Source organism: Columba livia, chromosome 6, assembly GCF_036013475.1.
Source record: "Columba livia isolate bColLiv1 breed racing homer chromosome 6, bColLiv1.pat.W.v2, whole genome shotgun sequence".
In the NCBI taxonomy this organism is placed as follows: Eukaryota; Metazoa; Chordata; class Aves; order Columbiformes; family Columbidae; genus Columba; species Columba livia.
In genome coordinates this window covers 13524472-13545928 of record NC_088607.1, presented here as the reverse complement: position 1 = coordinate 13545928, position 21457 = coordinate 13524472, and the positions used below count along the sequence as shown (strand labels likewise).

Sequence of the window (21457 nt, the reverse complement as noted above, 5' to 3'; positions counted from 1 at the left end):
CCAGCAAATTCCAGGGCCTGTGGGAGCTCAATGTCTTTTCAGGGCCAGCTGCTAGCATTTAAAAATGGTATATGAGGGGTTTTTTTTTTATTTGTTTGTATTCGGATTTTTTTTTCCCTTTATCTCTTGCCTAGATTTCATGCTGAGACATAAATCCTGACAAGCACTGAGAGCTGCTACCCCTGCCACATGTCCCCAGTGCTTCATCAGCCCAAAGTTTTAGAAGTAACTGTAGGTTTCTCTTCTCCTGGTGCAGGTTCCACCATACTAGCTGACCGGCTGGGACTGTCTACGCCAAGCTCACCCACATCGACACCCAATTCCCCCACTGTCCTCTGCAGCGGTGTCTCTGACCCCATATTGTCTACGTGTGGCTCTGGTCCCCTCTGCAGCTCTATCAGTGGTAAGTGTGGCAGGATCCCTCGCTGCCTTTCCTCTGCCTCCACTGCCCACTCCTGCACCACCTCCCATCACGGTCTCCAACTTGTTTCCCAGAAGGATTCTAAAACCACAGTGATCAACAGAGTCTCCCGTCAGCTCCCTTGGGGAGGAAGGGAGAGCCTCTGCAAGGGCTATTTTCAGTCTGGTTTAAGTGTAAGCTGCTTAGATGCCTAGACAGCAATATTTCTCCAACCCTTTTCATCATGAAAGGTCCCAAGGGAGGCAATTGAGTTTTTGTTATGTGCGTGGCCCTGTGACGCACATCTCCTTCTGGAGAACTGTGTGTCAATGACATGGTGCATGCTAGCTCAGACTGGAGCTATGGGTATGACTACAGCCCCCCCTTCCCTCTCCACACAACTTTGGTACCTTATTCAGAAAGAGGCAGTATTGATGTTTCTATTATGCCAATGAATTCCAGTGACATTTAGATAAATGTACCTGCAGAATAAAAATGTAGGCTGTTCTGCAGCATTTTTAAAATCATGCACGTGCATGTTGCTAAGACATCGATGGGCTATTAATAACTTACTAAATGCTTGTCATTGTTGTCCAAACTAAGAGTGTTTTTTTGCTGAAGGTACCTCCCAGTCTCACATGTGACAACTAGTGACAGCAAACATTCAGATTTCTAATGGGCTTGGGGGAAAAAATAGAAAATTTCTCTTTATCTTGTACCTCATCTGGCTGCATTACAGGTGTGCCACGACCATAATTACTGCAGGCCCTCATAGCACTCAAAGCAGTGACCTACATGCTGTCCATGTGGGTATCACTGCACTGCTGTCCTGAAGGAGCCACACGGGGTGATTTGTAGCCAGGCATTGTGGCCCCTCATCGCTGGACCAGCTCTAGACACGACACTGCTTGTCATGGGAGCTGCTGCCACCATGTGCCACCCAGCCTCTTTTAAAAGCAGATGGCTTGACCCACCACTCCTGATTTTTTCCTCCTTTGTTAATATTTAGACAGGAGTTTGAAAACATGAAACTGCTCTTTGTCCCTGCAGCATAGGAAGAGCTGTCTCTTGGTTTGCTCTATGCAGGCAGCAGATCCCAGCAGATGCTGCCTTTCTGCTGCCCTGAGCCTTGGCATGTGAACCATGGCTCTGCAAGTAGGACAGTAGGTCACAGGAAGGATCCTGGATCCTGAAGTATCCATTTCTACTAGGACAGGGTTTCTCCCTCTGTGGCTGGCTTCAGGGCAGACATAACCCTGGGATGTCAAGAAGCCTTTAAAGCAGCATGAGTGACCCTATTCTTTGTGTTTCAGGCACAGCTCCCAACTCTCCCATCAGCTTGCCTGAGTCACCCATCTCCCCCTCCATCTCAGGGCCCTGGGGAGATGAATGCACCATCTGCTACGAGAACATGGTAGACACAGTCATTTACTCCTGTGGACACATGTGTCTCTGCTATTCGTGTGGGCTGAAGCTCAAGAAGATGGCCAACGCTTGCTGCCCTATTTGCAGACGGGCCATCAAAGATATCATCAAAACATACCGCAGCACTTAGAGCAGCAGCAGCAGGTGCTGTGGTGGGGACTGGGGCAGGTGGGGCAGGCTGTGAAACTACACAGGTCTTGGTCTCTACTCATCATTCAGGAGGTTTGAAAATCATCATCCACATGCCTTTTTCCATGGACCCTCCAAGCAAGCCCTGGGCATGAACTCCAGAGTGTCAGGAAAGTTGCGAAAGACTACTTTTCCTTGTGGATTTTAAACTTAATCTCAAAAAGAAAACCAACCAGCCAGTGCAATCATCCCTTTTCTACACCTTTTCTGCACAGGGAAGTCTCCAATGTTTAGCAGGGACAGCAAGCAGTAAAAGGTTCAGTGCTACACATCTCCTTCCAGAGACACCCTGCATGCAGAGGACAGCTTAGCAGAAGAGGAGAAACAAGCAACATGTTTCTGTGCACAGCCAGCCTGATCATAGGAAACCACTTAGAAAGGATGGAGCAAGGCAAGCTTTGACCCAGCGAGCAAGATGCAGTGAGCACTGAGGATGGGGCCAGTGCAGAAAAGTACCCAGGATTTGTGAAGCAAACCCCACCCTGTGTCTGCAGGCAGAAGAGCAGACTCACTGCAGCCCCTGTAGGACTGTCCCTACTCTTCCCTTGCAGAGGCATTTGTGGCAGGTTTGGCAGGCAACACTGGCACTGGCTTTGCTCCCTCCCAGCAGCATCAAGTCACCTCCTGTTGCACGACAAGCAGCTCTCTAACCCCACCACCACCGAATTGCTGCGGCCTGTCCAGAATGGTCTCCATGCAGCACGAGGGATTTGGCAGCATCTCTACACCCATGGGCTTGTGGGAGAGCGAGATGTGTCTCCTTTCCTCCCTCTACCATCCAGACAGCACTTCTGAGGGAGAAAATAAAGGAAAAAAAGAAACAAGAACCCCAGCCACACCCAGGAAGAATGTATAAACCCACAGGTCTGCGGGTTTCATTTACTGGTAACTTTATCACTGTGCTTTAAGACAAAACCAGCCAGGTGGTACTCAGCCCTTCACAGCCAGCCCGCCAGCAGGACATGGCTGTCCTTACAAAAGGAACTAGCATAAAAAACAGCTTGAGGGATCTGGTTTGCTTTGGTTTATTTAAATAAATCTGCTTCCATCCTACCCCAGTTGGGAACCCGGCGGTTCCCATGGTGGGTGCCTGCAATGGCAGCCCCCATGGTTGCTGTGACAACCACAGCTCTGCCATGGCCACTGGCCTAGCCCAGGGCTGCTGGTCCCTGTGCCCAGGCAGGGTGGCTCTGCGGCAGCAGGAGCTGCCTGTCTTTGCTCCAGCCCCATCCTGCTGCCTTCCAGGGCTGTGTGGGAGGAAGAGATGGTGTCTGGGCCCTGAGGGGTGATCAGGCCTGGGGTGCAGCAGCAGTGTTTGCACTGTGTTGCCCATCAGGCATTGAGTTACATCCCTCCTGCTGAGCCTTTTCCTGCACTTCAGCATATGGCTGCTGATGGGACGTAAGGGCACAGCGTGGCAAACATGGCTGCTCGCTGCAGGGAGGCATCATGGCCTGCCCCCCACCAGCAGCTGGGTGAAGGAGCACTCACAGAGGCTGCTCCTGAGAACGCCCAGAAAATATGTCGTCACCCTGTCCTCTCAAGGAAGTAAAAGAACTACTAGCTGGAGAACGCATTGTAGAGCCTTTCTATGAAGGCACTGCCATCACTGCAGCCTAGGACAGTGGTCTACAATCCCCCGCAGCCTGCCCTGGCAGGCAGTGCTAACTTGAATGCTGATATTCTGGTTACAGGGATTTACATTATTTCTTTGCATACCTCTTGTACAGCCCAAACCCAGCCCTGCCCTCCAGGCTGGCTGTCAAAAAGCCCCAGAGCACCATGGCTCACATGCCCAGACACCCTCATGGAAGGGTGGGAGGAGGCCAGGTTGGCACAAATCTGGGGGTTGGCAGCAGCCACAGCAGGAGCACGGCCAGTCCACAGGCATGTAGCCAGCTCCCCAGGAACAGAGCATGACCGGCAGACACAGGGAGGCTGCCTCAGCAGTGATAGAATCTCCAGCACAAAGATTTTGGAGAGAAAAAAAAACTAAGAGGTAAGAAGGTATTGATGAAATAGTGGATATGGGGAAACGTGCAATAAGCAGCCTCCCAAGCCTTCACCACACCAGTGGGACTGGTTTCCCTCCATGCAGGGCAAGCCAAGGGGTACATTTTATTTTTCAAGAAACTCCGTCCATGGGTACCAGTACAGTGGTGTAAATTCCCTTTTCACCTTTGAAATTCAGAGTGTTTTAATATATAACTGTGTTTGTTTTACTGTGGACCAAACTCTAGGAGTTAGCAGAAGCTGAAAGCATTCCCAGCATCTGAACTCAAAAATTGGGTTTAAGTCCATCAGCTGCCCTCCGGTCATGAGCAAGGAGGAGGAGAGCAAGGCTCCCTTCAGGGAGGAAAAAATAAAATAAAAGTGAAAAAAAGCAAAAGCAGTAACAACAACCCAACAATCCTAACCTTTGGTTTTGTTTGACTGGTGTAGGTTCCCACGTACCTCTGTGTTCTTGTGTCATTTGCATTTCATTGCTTTACTTTAAGATGTTTTGTGTTCTGTTTAAAAAGAAGAATTAAGTCATTGTGAAAAATTGGATAACTGTGATTGTGAATAAAGTTGATTTAGGTATCCTGCAGCAGAATGAGCAGCTGAGTACTTACCATCTCCACAACCGTGGCTAAAGACACAGAGCGGTGCTGTGGCGAGACGCTGAGGTAAGAGCACAGGTGGCATGAAAGCCTCTTCCTTAGGGGGAGCTGGGTGGAGAGAGCTCAGGCTTTCCTTCTGTCATCAAAGACAGGGGGCACTGGCAGCTGTTCCTCTGATGCACCCCATACACACATAAGGAATAAAACGAAGTCACAAAAAATAAAATCAAGGGCTAACCACATTTCTGCAGCTTAAGCCCCAACCTCCTGAGCCTCTTCGCATCCTCCCCAGGGAGAAGCCATGGCTTCTTTCCTCTCATTGCCTTGTTTGCAGAATCTCTCCTGAGTGCTTATAACCACAAAAGAAAGCTCTCACCAAGCGTAAGGAGGAGAACACATGCTGTGAGGAAACACAGGACCATGCTGCTTAGCCTGGTAGGGGTCAGGTAAGGAAGGGGCTGAAGATTAGGCAGAGCAGTAGCAATATAGCCAGGAGTGCCCCTGCCAGCTTTGTAGAGACACGACAGTCCAACACCTGACAGGAGGAACACGTTGAGAAGGCCCACTGACAAGCTGTGGTCTGGCCAAGGGAGATGCAGAAGCAAAATGCAGGTGCTTCCTCAGCATGTAGTAAGGGACATAGGGGTCCCAAAGGGGATTTGGATTATCCAGAGTGACACCAGCTCACTCAAAATCCAGTAGTTCCTCTGTTGCGGGGATTTGCTCAGGAGCACACCTACAATACAACCATGTGAGTCTTACTCCACATGCTTTTGTTCAACTATTCAGCAGATGAAAGACTGTCTGCATTATTCTGCCCTGTCATAGGACATATTTAAGTTGGCATCTTCTCCCTCCCTGTGGGTGTTCCATCTGCCAAGGGACAAGGACTTCTCAGGATAGGTGCCCTCAGCCTCTCCAGCTGAAGCTATTCCACTCTAACAGCTCCCTAGAGGCCTAGAACTTCCCAGGCTGGGTAAAGCAAAACCACTTTTGCACCCCGTCTTTCTCCAAAACCACCCTGAGCAGCTCTTGGCAAGTCTGCAGACACCTGTGCTGCACTCCAAGAGCTGTGCTCACCTTGTGCTTTCACAGGGACAGGAGGACCTCTCGTGGGTCTGGAAAGCCCCCTCTGGCTACAGCCCAGCCGTGGGAAGCCTCCTCACCCTCTCAGGAGCAAAGGGGAGAGCTGCAAAACACAGACTGGCCCTAGAAAACAGGGACACTGACCCACCAGACAGCCCCTGCCAGATGTCCTGAGCCCGAGCACTGTCACATACTAAGACAAGTAAAGTACTAGTGCTCTGCACCAAACTCAGATCCTCGCCTTGCATCAGCAAGAGGGACCAGGGGAGATATCCCACGCATCCCCTTCAACAGCCCCAGCCTATTCATTCCCTCCTGTGGCTCCCGTGTGCAGTTGCACAGTGAGATTTGTGTTTTTTTCTGCTGAGTATTACTGAAGTCACCATGCCCCAACCCCCTTTCCCAGGCCATCACCATCAGCTTGCCAAATCCAAACTGGACCTGCAATTTCATCATCGCTCCCAAGACCAAGAAAGGCGCAGCACAGACCTCCCCAGCGACAAGGGATGCCACCACCGCAGCCCTCCCGCTGCTTCAGGCTGGGCCAGCCCCAGGGATTCCCCGGCACGGACGGAGGAGTGGAAGGAGAGATGCTCCGAAAGTGGTCCAGGAGCGGCAGAGCTGGTCCAGCATCGCCACCTGGTGCTTCGCACCCGGCATGGCACACACAGCTTTGTGCTTCCGCCCCCCGCTCCCGCCTCCCTTCTCCAAAGGCTGATTATACCCCTTTTCACAAATACTACAAATACACCTAAGCAGGACCAGAGAAATTTAGTCTGAGTGCTCTGGTGATGGCTCTTGGAGAAAAATGGGGAATGAAGAGAGCAATTAACAGTGGGTTACAATATGCATACAATATGGAGACACATCAGTATATGGTTATTGCACCAGTCCAGAAAAACCCTTTCAACCCTAAGCTGGCTGGCTCACTCCACACACAGGGGAGGAGGAGGCACAGTTCTCAGGAACATTAGTCACTAAGTTTGTGCCATAAAATGCCCAAGACTGCAAGCTGCCTCAGATCTAATTCCTGGCATCCTTCAGAGGGTCTGGGCAAGGTTTATTTCTCTGCAGGGTATTTGTGAAGTGCCACATCAGAGAGTGAAGACATAGCCCCAAGCTAAAACGAGGGAAGCATTCATCTGAGGTCATTCTCTGCTGCAGGGACAATAAGTTGGGGAGGGTCAGAGCCTCTCTGCAGTCCTGTTTGCAAAGGTGGAAGCCAAGCACTAGGCATAGCCCCTTTCACCTACAGGTTTGCAAACTGCTAACAGGCAATAGGGAAGCGGACAACACCGAGGGCTCCTATAACTGAATTGGGACCAAAGTGCTAAAAACCAAACCTGTTTCCTCTTTACTACTACATCCCCTATTACAAACCGCTCCCTTATTATATCCCCCAACCCACTGCCCTCTGCACCCCTGCAAGATGTCTTTCATAAGGAACAGGGGTCCATTAGGAGAAACTACAGTTTTACCTGTCTGCTGCTTCACACAGCAAAGAGCTTCTACTTGTTGAGTCATCTGGAGCCTCCAACCTTTAAAGCCAGATAAGAGGAGTCAGCAGGGCCCAGCAGCCTTGCAGGATCAGACCTTAGTACCCCGTGTTCAAGCGGCGCCTGGCTCTGCAGCATGGACACTGGGGTGTTGAGGACTCATGTCAACTTGCAGACCAACCCCTTCATCACAAAACCAAAGGGTTACTCATCTAAAAGGGTGCTTTTCTTCGTATTTTATATCTGATGCCACATCCCTCTCCAAAAGACACCTTGACAGAGTAGTTTAAACCTTAAGATCTTGCTCAACACAGACAGAAGGTCTTCGTGTTTGAGGGCAGAGGCAAGCAGTCCATAAAATTTTGTGGATTAGAAGAGAGACAAAATACAGCATATCATAACAACTCAGGGCCAGGGGATGAAAGAAGCCACTTTATCCATGTAAGCCTAAGATGAAATTTGCAGTTGCATGTACACATAAGATGTAAATTATTCTGAGAAAGCTAAATTCAGTGGTTTGACAAACACTTGAAAAAAATAAATTAAAATAAACCAACTGGATCACAATTAAAAAGGTCAAAAATTTATTTTTCCTTAGGGCATAAGAGGCAGTGTAAACAAAATACAAACAAACAAAACCCAAAAAACAAGTCAATTCTTACAGTCTGCAAGCATTTGAAGATAGAGTACCCTTTTCCCACCTCCCCCCAGAACACTGCAAGCCTGCTCAAATGTTAACAAGCAACAATTCTGGACCCTGAAGGTCCAGTGAGTTTTGCTATGTCCCAAGCTGGGACTAAATCTCTCTTGTAAGAAGGACACTGCATCTGTTTTATCAAACACTTAAAAAAAAAAAAGTCCAACAAAATATAAATATTACAGACAAAGATCAGATTTAGCACCACCTTTGGTCCAAGCAATCAATGAACTGGGAGATGACAGGTACAGTCTGTTTAGCATGTCCTTTCTGCCTGAGTCTTTGAAAACGTTAGAGGTTCACATTGCAAGAACTTGTGATAACTCTGAGAAAACAGCCCTCAAACTCCGGCAGTCCCTCGCAACCTGCCCTGGTCCTGCGCACAGGGAGAGGAGAGGAGAGCATCATTAGCATCATCACTCTGCAGCAGCGCACACCCCAGCCAGCATCCCTCAAGAGCACTCGTCAGAGCTGAGCTCAGTCCCGTGGGACATGCCAAACTGTGCCAAGGGCCTGATCCCACTTTGGCCTGGCTGAGCTCTGACTTTGGGCATGGCTGAAGAACAGGAATGGCAGTGACCATCCCAAATTTCCTTTTCCAATAGCCCTTGCAGCCTCCAAAGCACAGCAGACTGTGGCACTCGTGACTGTCAGGGTGTGCGATGACAGATTCCTGGAAGGAGCTGAGGTTGCTTAAATGCAAGTTATTTCAGCATATCTGGCACATACAAATCAGGAACTCTTATTGAGCGTAATTTACTCTAGGCCCTTATTAGGCTCATCTTTTCCAATACATGCATGCCTGTCACAGATGCATGGCCAGGAATGTTTGCAGAGAGGTGTCTATACCCAGCTGCTGTGCCACAGCACTGGTGTGGGCCAGGATACAGTCACAAGGCTCTCTGACAATCCTAGGGAAAAAATTAAGTTCATAAAGCACCTGACAATATTTTACATTTATTGCAACTCCCTCCTCTACAAGTGTCCAGAACCTCAACTTGTCTTTCCTTTTCCTCCTGCAGTTTTTTGAGCAGTCTTAATTAACCAATATTAAATGCTGTTCAATTCCAAGATACCACCAGCTCTAATAAATGCCTGAAGAGAAATACCAAGATCTGCTTTTAGGCATAGAAATCTGAAGTTTTTTGCTCTGCATCTTCACATGAACAATTGCCTGAGACAATCTGTATTTTCTCACTTCCCACTGAATGACCCATGCAGAGTTTTCACCTTTATAGGCACAGACATTATTAAAATCCCTCAAACAAACATTTGGTTTTAACTTCGGTGCTTCAGAATGTGCTGCTCTAGGGAAAACCCCCAAACCTTAATTGCTTTACATTGTTCTGCAGTTCTCCAAGCAAGCACTTGGGCATGACACATGGCTGTTGGGCAGCCAAGGAGAACAGGGCAGCCCCACGTGAGCCGGCCCTGTCCCACACAGGGATAACTGGTGACATTCAACCCCCCATTTACTGCACGTGGCCTGCGACACAACCACAAGGACTGAAAACCGTTCTGAACAGGGCACTAAAGTAAAGTAAGTTTGCAAGTCTGGTTTAGAGGGAAGAGATGCTTTGCACAACTGTTTCCCCCATGACTGACAAATCTAGAGCAATGAAAACATTGTGCTGTGATTTCATAAATACTCACTGGGAGAGAAACGCACTTCTATTATCCTAATCCAGAACCAGGTCCACAGTACCATATGTATGAGCTAAATCAAAGTTCCCCATGTGATCTGTGCTAGAGCTTGAGGGACATTTCTGCAGGATCATCTGACAAAAAGGAAAGCTGTTTTCCACTGATAATGCATCTTCTGTGTTGGACCATAGAGAAGTTACTTATCTTTGTTAACTAGTACTCCAATGTGCACCAAATCTACCATGTTTACACACAGACTCAGGGATCAGTCACAAGAATATCTTCTGGTTTGTGTCATTTCAGACAGATTGGAGCATCTGACCTCTCGATTAACAATAACTCTTGCCATCAATGGCAACAGGTACTGTTAAGTGCAAAAAATGTAATTTTTCTGAGTTTCAATTTTACTGGGATGACTGAGAAAGGCAAAATCATGCACATGATTTCCTTTTCTAGGAAAGCATCTCAGACTCAAGCACATCTGAACCCTTGCAGGAGCTGTTCACTGTACAAACAGTTTTATCCAACTGGTCACCATCTTGAGTTCATTAAACAAAAACTGGACACTGCATGAGGCTGCAGGTACTATTTATGTCTCTAGCTCACATTAGCTACAGGAACATTAAGGAGTGATGCCATGAATTGAAATACCTGCCAGCTCTGAAAGAATCAATACTTGGTCAAAAGCTCTAACATCTGCACGATAAACAATATTCACTCCGCTACCTTCAGGGGAGCTGGATCAGAGGCCACAAGAAAATATGGTCCAAAGCTGTTATCACAAAAAAGGGTTTCCCCAGACGCATTTTCTTCCTCTTTTGGCTTACTTGCAACCCAAAACAAACTGAATGGACTCCTGCCCATAAACTCTCTTAAAAAGAAAAGCAAACAAAAAAAAAGCCCTCAGTTATTCCTTCTCACACTGCAAAAGAAACCATGCCAACTTCTAGACCCTTTCCCAAACAGAACAGACAGAATGGTTCCCATGTTAAAAAGAAAACAAAGAAACAAAGACAAAAAAGTGTCTTCAACTTGACCACACACACTAAGGCCAGCCACACGTTTCTCTATCTCTGGTCACCGACATACTCTCCCAAGCTCCCACCAGGTATGTACATTCCCGCCACCTAACCACTAGAAAATGGAGTGCTACCCCAACACACAAATAACAACAGCATCTAATAGTCAAGGTCACACTAAGAACATCAGCCACCTGGGAAACCCACTGCAAAACCTCAGTTAGACCAGGCCTAGATTGATTTTTTTTTTTTTTTTGGTCAAATACAAATTTGGGACAGCAAAACCCACAGGAGTTTCCCCTCCTGACACATTCAATTGCTTTGCTAATGCAGGGGAACACAACTGCTTTGATTCCAGTCCTCATTCAACAACAGGTTTAGGTTCCCAATAACTGACTACCCATCATTCCCAGATACAATTTGGGCTAATTAACAGCTCTGAAAACAGCTACAGATGTACATGTCCAGCTGAGCTGCTTTCAACACCCACCCTGAGCTATCTGCATCTGAACTTTAGCCTGAGCAACAATCAATCAAACTGCTGGCAAGACTTGAAATTCAATATGAAGTCTTAACTGAGGAGGCTCATCTGCTTGGTTCTCCCCAAACATTGCAGGCAGAGTAACGAGTGCTGCTGTCCGCAATTAAATCTGCAATAAAGGCACTGATGTAACGTGAGGTTAGCCAGACAGCAGAAATGCACCTACGCTGTACACTATTGACCCCACAATACTCAGTTTGGACCCTCAGTACAAAAAAGTCATTGTAATGCTACGCTCACTTTGCTTTTGCAATATTCCAGGTTTGAACTCACCATGAGTAACGAGCAAGACTTTTCAGCAAGCCTATTTAGCGTGCTGCAGAAAAAAATCCTCCTAGAGAGACTGGAAACAATTATAACTTCACCCCCCGCCCCTGAAAATCCAAGGCAGGAAATAGTTAAGTCAGCAATTCACTGAAATATTTCTCTTTTTTTTTAAGTTTTACTTTTAATTCCTTTTTTATTTGTTCCAGTTCACCAATTGTTACAGGCTAAGTTCCAGTGACTGCACTATTCTCTCTTGCTTCTAGGGGACAGAAACAAACTGAGTCTGGATGCTCAAGGCGACCCAGAGTCAGAACAAAATTTGATGACCCCCCCAGTCTAAACCCCAAGTGTGATGATGGGATTTTGTTTATTTATGACTACTTCCCTGGTGACCCAGAAGCAGTTCAAGAACAAGCTCTTGAACCACAAAAGAACTGTTTGCACAGAGAAAGCTGCCACGTTGCTTAAATTTCAGACATCAGAGTCACTAAAACAGCTCTGAAGGGGAATAGCTGAAGAAGCATGAAATATTTATTTTAATATTAAATGTTATATTTTAAAAATTATCCTACAGTGCCAAGAGATTCTCCCTCCCCCCTGTTTTTCTCCTCCATGAAGCAAGACTGGTACCATTGTAACCAAATAACTGAGCATCAGGGAAAGATCTCTAAACCCAAGACTTTTCCAGAAGGGCCAGTAGCACTGGGGTGTTTTGCAGAGGGGCAATAATGGGCAGCCTGGAACAAGCCAGTCTTGCCCACTACATCAGCCAAACCCCAGTGTATGCAAACTCCCAGACACACAAACCACCTCAAGTACAACAAAAACCTAACCCATGTTTGTCTTCCTTTGGTGGGTCATTTGCCTCAGGATACAGATTGCCTTACTATATCACAGAATGAACAAACTCAACTTTTCTCAAAGATAAAAAATCCTAACACAGAGCAGTGATGTACTAAAACCATCTATACAGAGAAAGCACCTGCAGTGCCAGACCAAATAATTTATGGCCTTATTAGAAACATATTTTTCCTCATATTTTATCTATTCCTCCCCTGCCAATATAGTTACCTCTAATTTATTTCCAAATTACAATCAAAATTCCCATTATTTCGATTCAGTAACAAACAGGAGTCTCAACTCAGGACAACAGTGGCTTATGCTCGCCAGTGTGAAGCTTTAAACCCAATTCATTACAAGAAACAAACACACACAAAAAATTGCACTCTCCAACTAGAATCAACACTACCTTGATGCAAGAACAAATGAAGAACATGGTTCATGGGACCAGCCCAGCCCTGACATTATAAAATGGGAGAAACTAATTTGTTCTGCCTACACCAGTCAGGTCTGCATGTGGTGCAGTGTGACTTTCACCTCAGGGATCACTGTGGAGCCTTAACCCTGATGTGAGGGCACCCAAGGAAAAAGATCTCCTCGTTCCACCCTCCTCCACCTGTGCAATGCAGGCACACCCCACAAAACTGACACCCCAAAGCAGAGTTATAGGTGACTTTCTACAGACATCTGTGCTTTGCTCTGAGCTCGGTTTAGACAGAGGAGGAAAAGCAGCAACAGCAACCTACATCCCAACCCAAAGTCAACTGACTGCGGGCTTCTGGATCCGGCCCTACATACAGTACTTTATGTGAAAATCACAGACACACAACAGACATGACCACTGAGCAACACAGAGGGAGAGAAAGAGAAATACGAGCACTGGGCAGAGCTTGCAGAGGCCAAACAGACACAGTGTGCAGACGTTTCTTCATGCATCGCTGCATTGGTGGTCCCTGCTTCTACCAAGCAACTAAAAGCAAATGGAAATAAAATAACTTACACAAACATTTGCTTTCAGATCATCATACATAGCACTTTGCTACATAGCTAAATAGCATCTGAAATTGCCAGACAAGGAACCACCTGTGATGGGAATCCACTAGCACATAGCAGCAAAGCTCCAGTTGGTTTTTAAAAGCTGTAAGACCTGCAGGGAAGTGGATCAGAGCATGGCAGCACCAAGGCTCAGCGGCACTGTGCACCCTTCAGAGGTGTAGGAACCAAATGCACGGCACTTGCTTTTGCTGAGAATGGTTCATGCCAAGCGCACACAAGGTACTTTGCTCCACTGCAGGTCTTCTGTCAGTGTAACTCTGCTGATGCTCATGGACTTGTTGCCAGTTTAAATAAGAGCACATGAAAGCATTAAGTTGGTTCCTCAAAACCAGGTTCATTTGTAAAGTATTAGAGGTTTTCCAAAGTCATGTAATTGATGCTATTTCAGTAGAGCTGCAGAATTCAGTTTTTCTGTTTGAATGCAAAGGTCTCTGGTAATATTAAGGCTTTTTGACAACTTAAGAATAGCAGGACAAAAGCAGAAAGCTGACGTACACCCTCTCTCCAGGGACACCAACTAGAGCCACAGGGGATGTACTTCCCAGAGCCCAGGGAATCAAATGTTCTGGTTTTCACATTTCTCTTGCATCTTAGAAAAACAGTTCAGTTTTTCCAAGGTAGTAGATTCTGCTGTCACATTATTTTGGACAAATGGAAGTTCTCCTTCTATTCAAATTTCAGACAAATCCTCTTTTGAAGAGCAAAGTTTCTACCCAGCTTTATTTTGGACCCAAGAGACGAGCCTTTGCAAGCCAAGAAACAAAATCAATACTCATATTGGCTGTGAAATTCTGCAGGTGATAAATAACCCAGATAAAAAGGGGACCTTTTTTCTTAGGTTAACAATAAGAAAAAGAAACAAGAACTTGTAAAACTATTCCCATAGCTCAAGTAACAATACAGTATCAAAACTTGGGACTGCACCAGGAAAATTATTTTCCCTTCTGAAACGATCATCAGTTCTGAAATATAACAGAGGACGTAATCAGCAGAGACATACCAGAAGACAGAAACATGCATGGATGACATACAGAGTGTTTCAAGCATAGCTCAGAAGTCCTGTATTGATAAGGACTTAATGCACATTCTACACATAATCCTGGCAACACACTGCATAATCCTTACACTTTCAGTAACAGGTGATGCTTTTCTAATGAAAAGCAGCCACTGCCACCCTGAACTACCCCAGCTATCACCCCTACCTACCCAAGGGTCCTGTTTTCATCTAGCTGCCCCCTCCCTTGCATTTCCCCTTCCCCTAAGAGTGCATGAATACAGAATTGCAAACATTTCACACTGCACGTTCCACTCCAAGTCCTGGATGAGGGGCCTGTTTATTCTATGAATATTGCACTTATCCACTCATTGGATTTGTTTTTTCTCAAGAATGCAGAGTATTTGGGAAAAAAATAGAAAAAACTACTACAATACAACACAGGAAAATATGAGTTATTAACAAGCTAGCTATGAAGATCTAAAATTAAATAGTACTAGCTCTATTCTGTTAATACTAGTAATATGAAAATAATGAATGCTTTATCAAATTCCCTTGTTTTTCATATAAAGTAAAAGCAGTAACTTTCTTTTTAACTGAGGAAAGCAATGAATATATATTACAATAAAATACGATTCATTAAGATCTGAAAGTGATGAAAACAATTATATAATGCCTTCGTCAAACTTTATAGCATCATAACAGAAGGAGTCTTTGAGGTGCGTATCCACAAGGGCGAAGTCCATTTTTTTAGTTATACCCGTGCAGACGTGAAATTCCGCTTTTAAGAGTCCAACCGTGAGCCAATTTAAATCCTTCATTCTTTTGTATTTGCTATTATTGTACACATCGATTTGAAAACTCCCTGTTGACACACCAGTTAAGTATCCCCGCATGCGATGGCCCATTGTATCTTTTACCTTGAGAAGTCTGGCTTGCAAAGGACTGGTACATATGACAACATCCACCCATTGCAAGGCATGAGGGCTAAAACAACAGGAATTGCCTCCCACGGGCAAAGGTTGCTAACAAAAACGTATTATTCTTGCTGTTATGAGAAAGTGTTTTGAAAGGGGAGACAAGGGAAACCAGCAATTAAACTTTTCAGGCATTATATAAACCTCAATAACGAACTCAGAAGTGCTCATTATTATTAAAGTTGCAGTATACAGCAAGACACAATTTTCACATTCTTAAATTTTGTTCTCTGGCATTGGAATTTGGATTTTCTGCTGGTCCAAATTCGAGACTTTTCGGAAAGCACGGACAGGGGGTGAGAGCAACGTGGTGACAGCAGCCGGCTCTTCCCCGGAGGAGGGCCCCCTTCAGCTGCAAACGGCTTTGCCCAAGCCTTGCGCAGCTCCTCCTCTTAGCAGTCTGGTTCAAGAATAAACCAGAAAAAGAGAAATTTAAACAGTACTACTGATTTCTGCATTGAGTGTTCACTGAGGTGTATGTCACATTTAAATATTGCTCTTGATCCAGTGTCAGTTCTGACAAATTTAGTAAATAAAGCTTAAGGCAACATTAACATTTTAGAAAATAGCTAAAACACTTCTAGCACTATGCTGTTCTCCGAGGCACCCTGACAGGTTTTCCTGCCATGCAGTTGGCTTTTCTGATTTAGCTTAAGGCCTTTTGCTCTGTTCCACAGCTAACAGTAGAAAGGGCTTGCTGTTTCACCTGTCCCTGGAGCTGACCAAAACCAGCTGCTCGCCAATGGAACAAAATAATTCTTTTCCTAAAGTCTCTCAGTTGAGAGAATAAAAAAAAAAAGGTTAGTGAGAGATGCTGTGAATACAGTAAGATAGCAGGGGAAAAAAAACACATTGAGGGGTTATTTGCTTTAAAAGTGCCCTTTTAAACACAAGCAATCAGAACAGCCACCAAGTAAAGGGAAGCCTAAATCAAAGTTTTCCCACCAGGCGGGAAGCCCAGTGTGCCAGGCAGTGGCCCACATTCATTTCTAGCATCAAGTAGTTCATTCACACCCCATCCTTTTTGCTGGTGCAGGTGGAGTAAAGGGAGGCCACGAATGTGGCTTCGCAGCCCATCTATAGGCTCTAGCCTCTCCTCAAGGGGGCCACGAAGCCTTTGATAAAGGAGCAATTGAGCCATGGGCCTAGGCTGCTGCTTGAGAAAACCCTGGCAGCACTGCAGGCACCTTCACTCTGCACTGCCAGGAGCTCGCAAGGTGGAAAAGGAGCTGCAGGACAGACTAACGTCAGTTACAGAGCTGGCCTGTGTTTCCCAGGCAGATCCTAAAGCCCTCACACCAGCCTGAGCCTCGCAGCAATCCCACGTCACTGGGGTCCAGCCTCATGAGAAGCACTTGGCAGCCAGGCAACCACCTGCCAAAAGTGGCTTTGCCACCCCAAACCCTGCAAGGACTCCTGCAGTTCAGAGGTGCTCTGGGCTCAGCTTTGCTGGATGCCAAATGTGAGTATTTCTAGTAGTGCGGGCTCTCCTGTCTGCATGCGGCTTTCCTCACACCATGCCACACTGTACTCAGAGAATTCAGTGGCTCAATGCAGAAGATCTGGGAGCTGTGCTTTTACATCCCCCCAAAGAGATGACCTAGTGGGAATGTCTTTAAACAAAACTTTAGAATATTTTAAATAATAAGTTAATTCTTAATAAATATGTGCTTCAAGAAAATGATAATTATATACTGCACCTTTAAATAATGCACTTAAGTTCTTTGCATTGGCTTCCATTTTGGATTCTTTTATTGTTAAAGTGCATTAACTCAAAATAATGAACCACTTCCGCATCATTATTGTTAAAATAAATCATAACAACATTAATACGAGTCACTAAGTCACTACTATTAGTACTGCAATCTAGCAGATAACTCTATGTATTGCTCTATTTAATACTGTCCAGCAGAAGAATATAATACTTTTATAATAATCTTGCAACAGCTCCAGCAGTCTTTTATGGCTGCTACCATATTAGCACAACTAAAAATGGGGAGAAGTATGAGAGACAGGGCCACAATGCCTCAGAAACACATCCAGTAAGATGTAGCTAACTGGATATCTATCTATCTATATCTATATATATAGATATATATATTTTATATGGTAATACATTAAGGTACAAAGAGGCCCCTGTACACTGTGATACGAGCTGTTGAGCAGATACTCCTCCTTCTCCTGCCACCACAATTTAAAGGGATCCCAACCAAACACCCTCCCTCCCCATTTGGATGCAGAGAGCTGCTTGAACCACAGCACTATTTGTAGCCAGTTGTGGCACTTGGATGTTGTTTCATCTAGCAAAAGGACATCAGTCTGGTTAGCTGTAGGCAACTCTCAATACTACCATGGAAATTAATAAAAACCCCAAACCACCAAGAAAACAAAAAATAAAGACAAGAACAACGTATAAATTGTGTAATTTTTTTTTGGCAGAGAAACATCCCCAGTAACACACGATGTTATTGTCGTCTTTTACTCAGCCCCTTGATCCCAGCTCTTTTAAAAGTCTTTAGAACCTTTGCCTTTCAAGCCAAATCAGTATGAAACTTGGGTAGATAAAAAGGCATGTATAATTTTGTGTAAACCAGTAGTGAAATGGTCTGCCCTGTGCCCCTTAAAACAGATTTACAATGCTGCCTATTACTTAAAGGAACTAGATATTTATCTTGAGTGATTAACAAGGCCATTTAAAAAAAAAAGGCATGACTTCCTCAAGTACAGTAGGGATTTAGCCAATGATGTTTACAGTATAAGAGTTGGCTGCCTCATGAATAACTCCATATTCCTGGCCTTTACCAATGGATGCTTCTTCCACTTCCCACCACTATACCCCCGCCATGTGTCACGTTTCAAAGCGTGAGTTAAGAAAGGTAAACAGAAATGGAACTAGAAGAGGCAGCCTCCTGGTTAGATGCACTGTAGACCTAATTGCTTCAATATTAAACCTTCGAGCCTGGGAAGCCCAGGCACACTTTCCAGTACAAATGTACTTTTTGGATTCAAGTGGGAACAGAAACATATATTTGGCTCCTACTTCAGTTCTAAGTCTCTTCTGGTAAAGAAGACCAAAAAATAAAGTAAACCCAGAATGCACAGAAAAGACAAACACAAAACACAGAAAACAATTCCCCAAAAATATACAAATAAAGCACGTGCAGACTGAGTTCGATGGCTTTTTTTCCCCCCCTCATTGTAAACACTGATGTTGCAGAAGGTTACAGCTATTTCTAACTAATACCTTGGTGGGCCCTGCCAGCAGTCAGCACGCTTGGATTCAGACCAGATCACAAAACCAGAAGTAACACATTTGACAGCTTTGTCTTTAGTGTCTTAAGGGACTTTTGTACATTTTGATGCTATGAACAGCTCAGAAACCCAGCTCTGGGAAGAGAATCAACCAGGATCACCTGGCAGTGGTCAGGCACAGAATTAAATATGGAACCTACAAAGTAATCAATGTGCTTAAACATGGGGTTTGTAGGTTTGTTTTTACAAGCACCAGTAGGCATCGCTGCCCCAGAACACCTGAAATCCCGACTTTAAGAACAAGACAGAAAAAAAAGGAAACAAAAAGCCCTCAACCAACACCACCTGATTGCCTTTTCCAATGAGTTAGCAGTAACAAAAAAAACGCAGCTGGAGTCAGAGACCAAATCTCTCCACAATGAAAAGGCTCCAACTCTGCACCAACCAATGGTTGAGAACAGTTAAAAAAAAAAGTTAACATCTCCAAAGTATTAGAGTCCCTCTGTGTTTCAGAAACTTCCATTCGCTTTTTACTGTAAGTTGTGAAAACGCATCCAAAACTCTTGGGTATTCCACCTATGGACAAGAATGAGGAGAAAGGGAGCCAAGATTGTAAAACAGAGTTTGGCACGTAACTCCCCAAGTAGATGCATGTGTATTTCTTTCTCTCTTACAAAAGGCACACATTGGGTTTCCTATCAATAACGGGAAAGATGGGATGTTATACCCTGTTACACACACAAGATTATTAACAACTTCACAAAAAGGCATTGACTATGCTGCATCTTCCTCAAAGTTTCTTATGACATGTTAACCCCACAAACCTCTCCAGAACACGGCAGATTTGTCCTCAGCATAGACTCCTTTGTCCCTTTGTACAAACTGGAGCACAGGGAAACGTGTTGTTTTTGTGTAGCAATTGTTTTTTTTTTTTTTTTTTCCACATGTACACAGCAGGAACAGTATAAATTAGGGAGGTTAAAGATATTGCAATATTAGTTCTTTTTCTCCAAGTAATTTGAGGGCACCCAGCCTTTGAATGGCTTCACACCACTCATGATCTGGCAGTACCACCAGCCATTTGGGTTCCTTTCCAGGACCTCCATGCAGACACCTTCCTGAAACCCTGCAGTCTCCTCATCCCCTTCGTAGTCTGCAATGGAGACATAGATGTCCTTGAGATTGTTGTGGATGAACTGGGACTTCTCAATGGGCTTTGGCCTGACTGTGGACACAGGAATCCCATTCCTCTGGGTAGGGAGGTTGGAAGTGGTCTCCGAGCCCTCTGTACCCGATCGCTCAGGCTGCTTTCCCTTCATGTCACCAGGCTGTGACCACGCATTGCTGAAGGAAGAATTCCGACGGACGGCCCTAAGATGATCTGTAGCTGTTAAAGATTCATTTCGGCGCAAGGAGCATGACAGGTTATTATCCTTTGGTGGTGGAGACACAAACACTGACTGTGGCCGGACAGCCAGTTGCCTCACACCGTTCCTCATTTTGACAGGCCCTGATGGTTTTGAAAAACCACCAGGAGGTTTGCTTGGGATGGGTGGTGTTGCACGTTTGCTCTGGTTTATGGTGTTCAAAGCCTGAACCCTCTTCTCTATCTTTTCTAAACTGTTTGATTTGTTTTCATTTTTCCTGTTCCTGGCAAATGAGGCATCAGTCTCTTCTGAAGTGGTTTCTCTCTGGTTATCAGGGAGAGCCAAATAATGGGAAGGAGCCCAGCCTTCCATGTCTCCGTATTTCAGGTACCACCATCCGCTGGCTTGTTTTTCCAGTACTTCCACTTCTACTCCTGCTGGGAAGCAAATTTCAGAATCCTGTACCTTTTGATATGACTCAGTGGTCACATAGAAACATCTGGAGTAATTTTCTTGCTCAGTTTTGGCTGGATGGGTAGAGCACAAAATGCCACGGGAAGGAGCTGTAATGAGATCAGCCGAACCCCTCCTAACAGGATCATCTTGGTTCTCAGAAGCTGTGTGTGGGGGGCTTTCAGACTCTTCACTTCTTGAACCTTTAAGTCCACCTCTGAGTTGCCCAGTTGGCCTAAGCTGACGCCTTAAAGTGCTGATATCCATCTTTTCTTGGCTCTGAGACTCTGCCTTGTTCAGAAAGGGTTTGGGCCTAACAATTGGCTTTGCTCTAATGGAAGGACTCTGCCCAGGCTCTTTCTTCATGCCTGTTCTTGGCATGCTACGTAAGCCAACATCTGAAGCTGACCTTGGTTTTGTCTCCTCACTCTTGGAATAGTGACATTTTCCAAGATCAGGCTGGATGTTTTTATCCATCCTGAGCTTCATGAGTGATGATTTAGGAGAGCTGGAACATGGAGAATTCCTTCGGATCAAGGAGAGAGAGGCGCTTTTCTGAGAATCAGAGTCTCCACTAGATTCCTTATTGGACAAAGCATCTTCCACATAACGCCTGAATCCCTCATTCTCATAGATGGTCTCTTCTTCATGAGCAACATCTTCTGAAGACTCTCCTACTTTGAACTTTGCTTTCTGAAGCGATGACACAGGAGAGGGCTTCAGAGGCTGAAACAGTCGTTTTTCAGGAGTGCTCTCTTCACGATGACTTTCACTCACTTCACACTCTGAGTCAAAGCCAAAGGCAGGCACATCATACTCAGGTTCTTCGTATTTCAGCTTGTGGGGAGAGTCCTGGCTATCTCCTGAAGAAACTGTTCCAGGAATTGCTCCTTCTTCAGGGTCTTTTGGTTTACTGGGAGGTGCTGGGGGAGGAACTTTTGGGCGGGTTAAAGTACTGGTTCTTCTGTTTAAATTTGGCTTCTTCCTCTTGTCAATATAAGAGGCTGGAGCCCATCCTTCCTTCTCTCCAATCTGCACGTACCACCAGCCACCAGAATTCTTTTCTATAACCTAGGAGATGACAAGGAATGTGTTACTTAGACAAAAGTCTCAACCAATTGCTTTCCACTCCTCCCCTTTCAATCCAGTCC

General features: G+C 45.3%; 2 protein-coding genes across 21 annotated transcripts in view; one reads left to right on the top strand and one right to left on the bottom strand.

The window, feature by feature from the left end:
• NEURL1 (neuralized E3 ubiquitin protein ligase 1) overlaps positions 1-4604 on the top strand; it is a 155789-nt gene extending 151185 nt beyond the window's left edge. For all 7 annotated transcript variants that reach the window (XM_065067121.1, XM_065067119.1, XM_065067123.1 and 4 more), the window contains 2 exons: positions 257-403; positions 1714-4604. In XM_065067121.1, the coding sequence (XP_064923193.1) occupies positions 257-403; positions 1714-1955 (389 nt within the window). In that variant the 3' untranslated portion in view covers positions 1956-4604. The remainder of the gene's footprint in view (positions 1-256; positions 404-1713) is intronic.
• Positions 4605-17647: 13043 nt separating this feature from the next.
• The window catches only part of SH3PXD2A (SH3 and PX domains 2A), a 259091-nt gene continuing 255281 nt past the window's right edge, over positions 17648-21457 (bottom strand). For all 14 annotated transcript variants that reach the window (XM_065067108.1, XM_065067106.1, XM_065067104.1 and 11 more), the window contains one exon: positions 17648-21377. In XM_065067108.1, coding sequence (XP_064923180.1) covers positions 19482-21377 — 1896 coding nt within the window. In that variant the 3' untranslated portion in view covers positions 17648-19481. The remainder of the gene's footprint in view (positions 21378-21457) is intronic.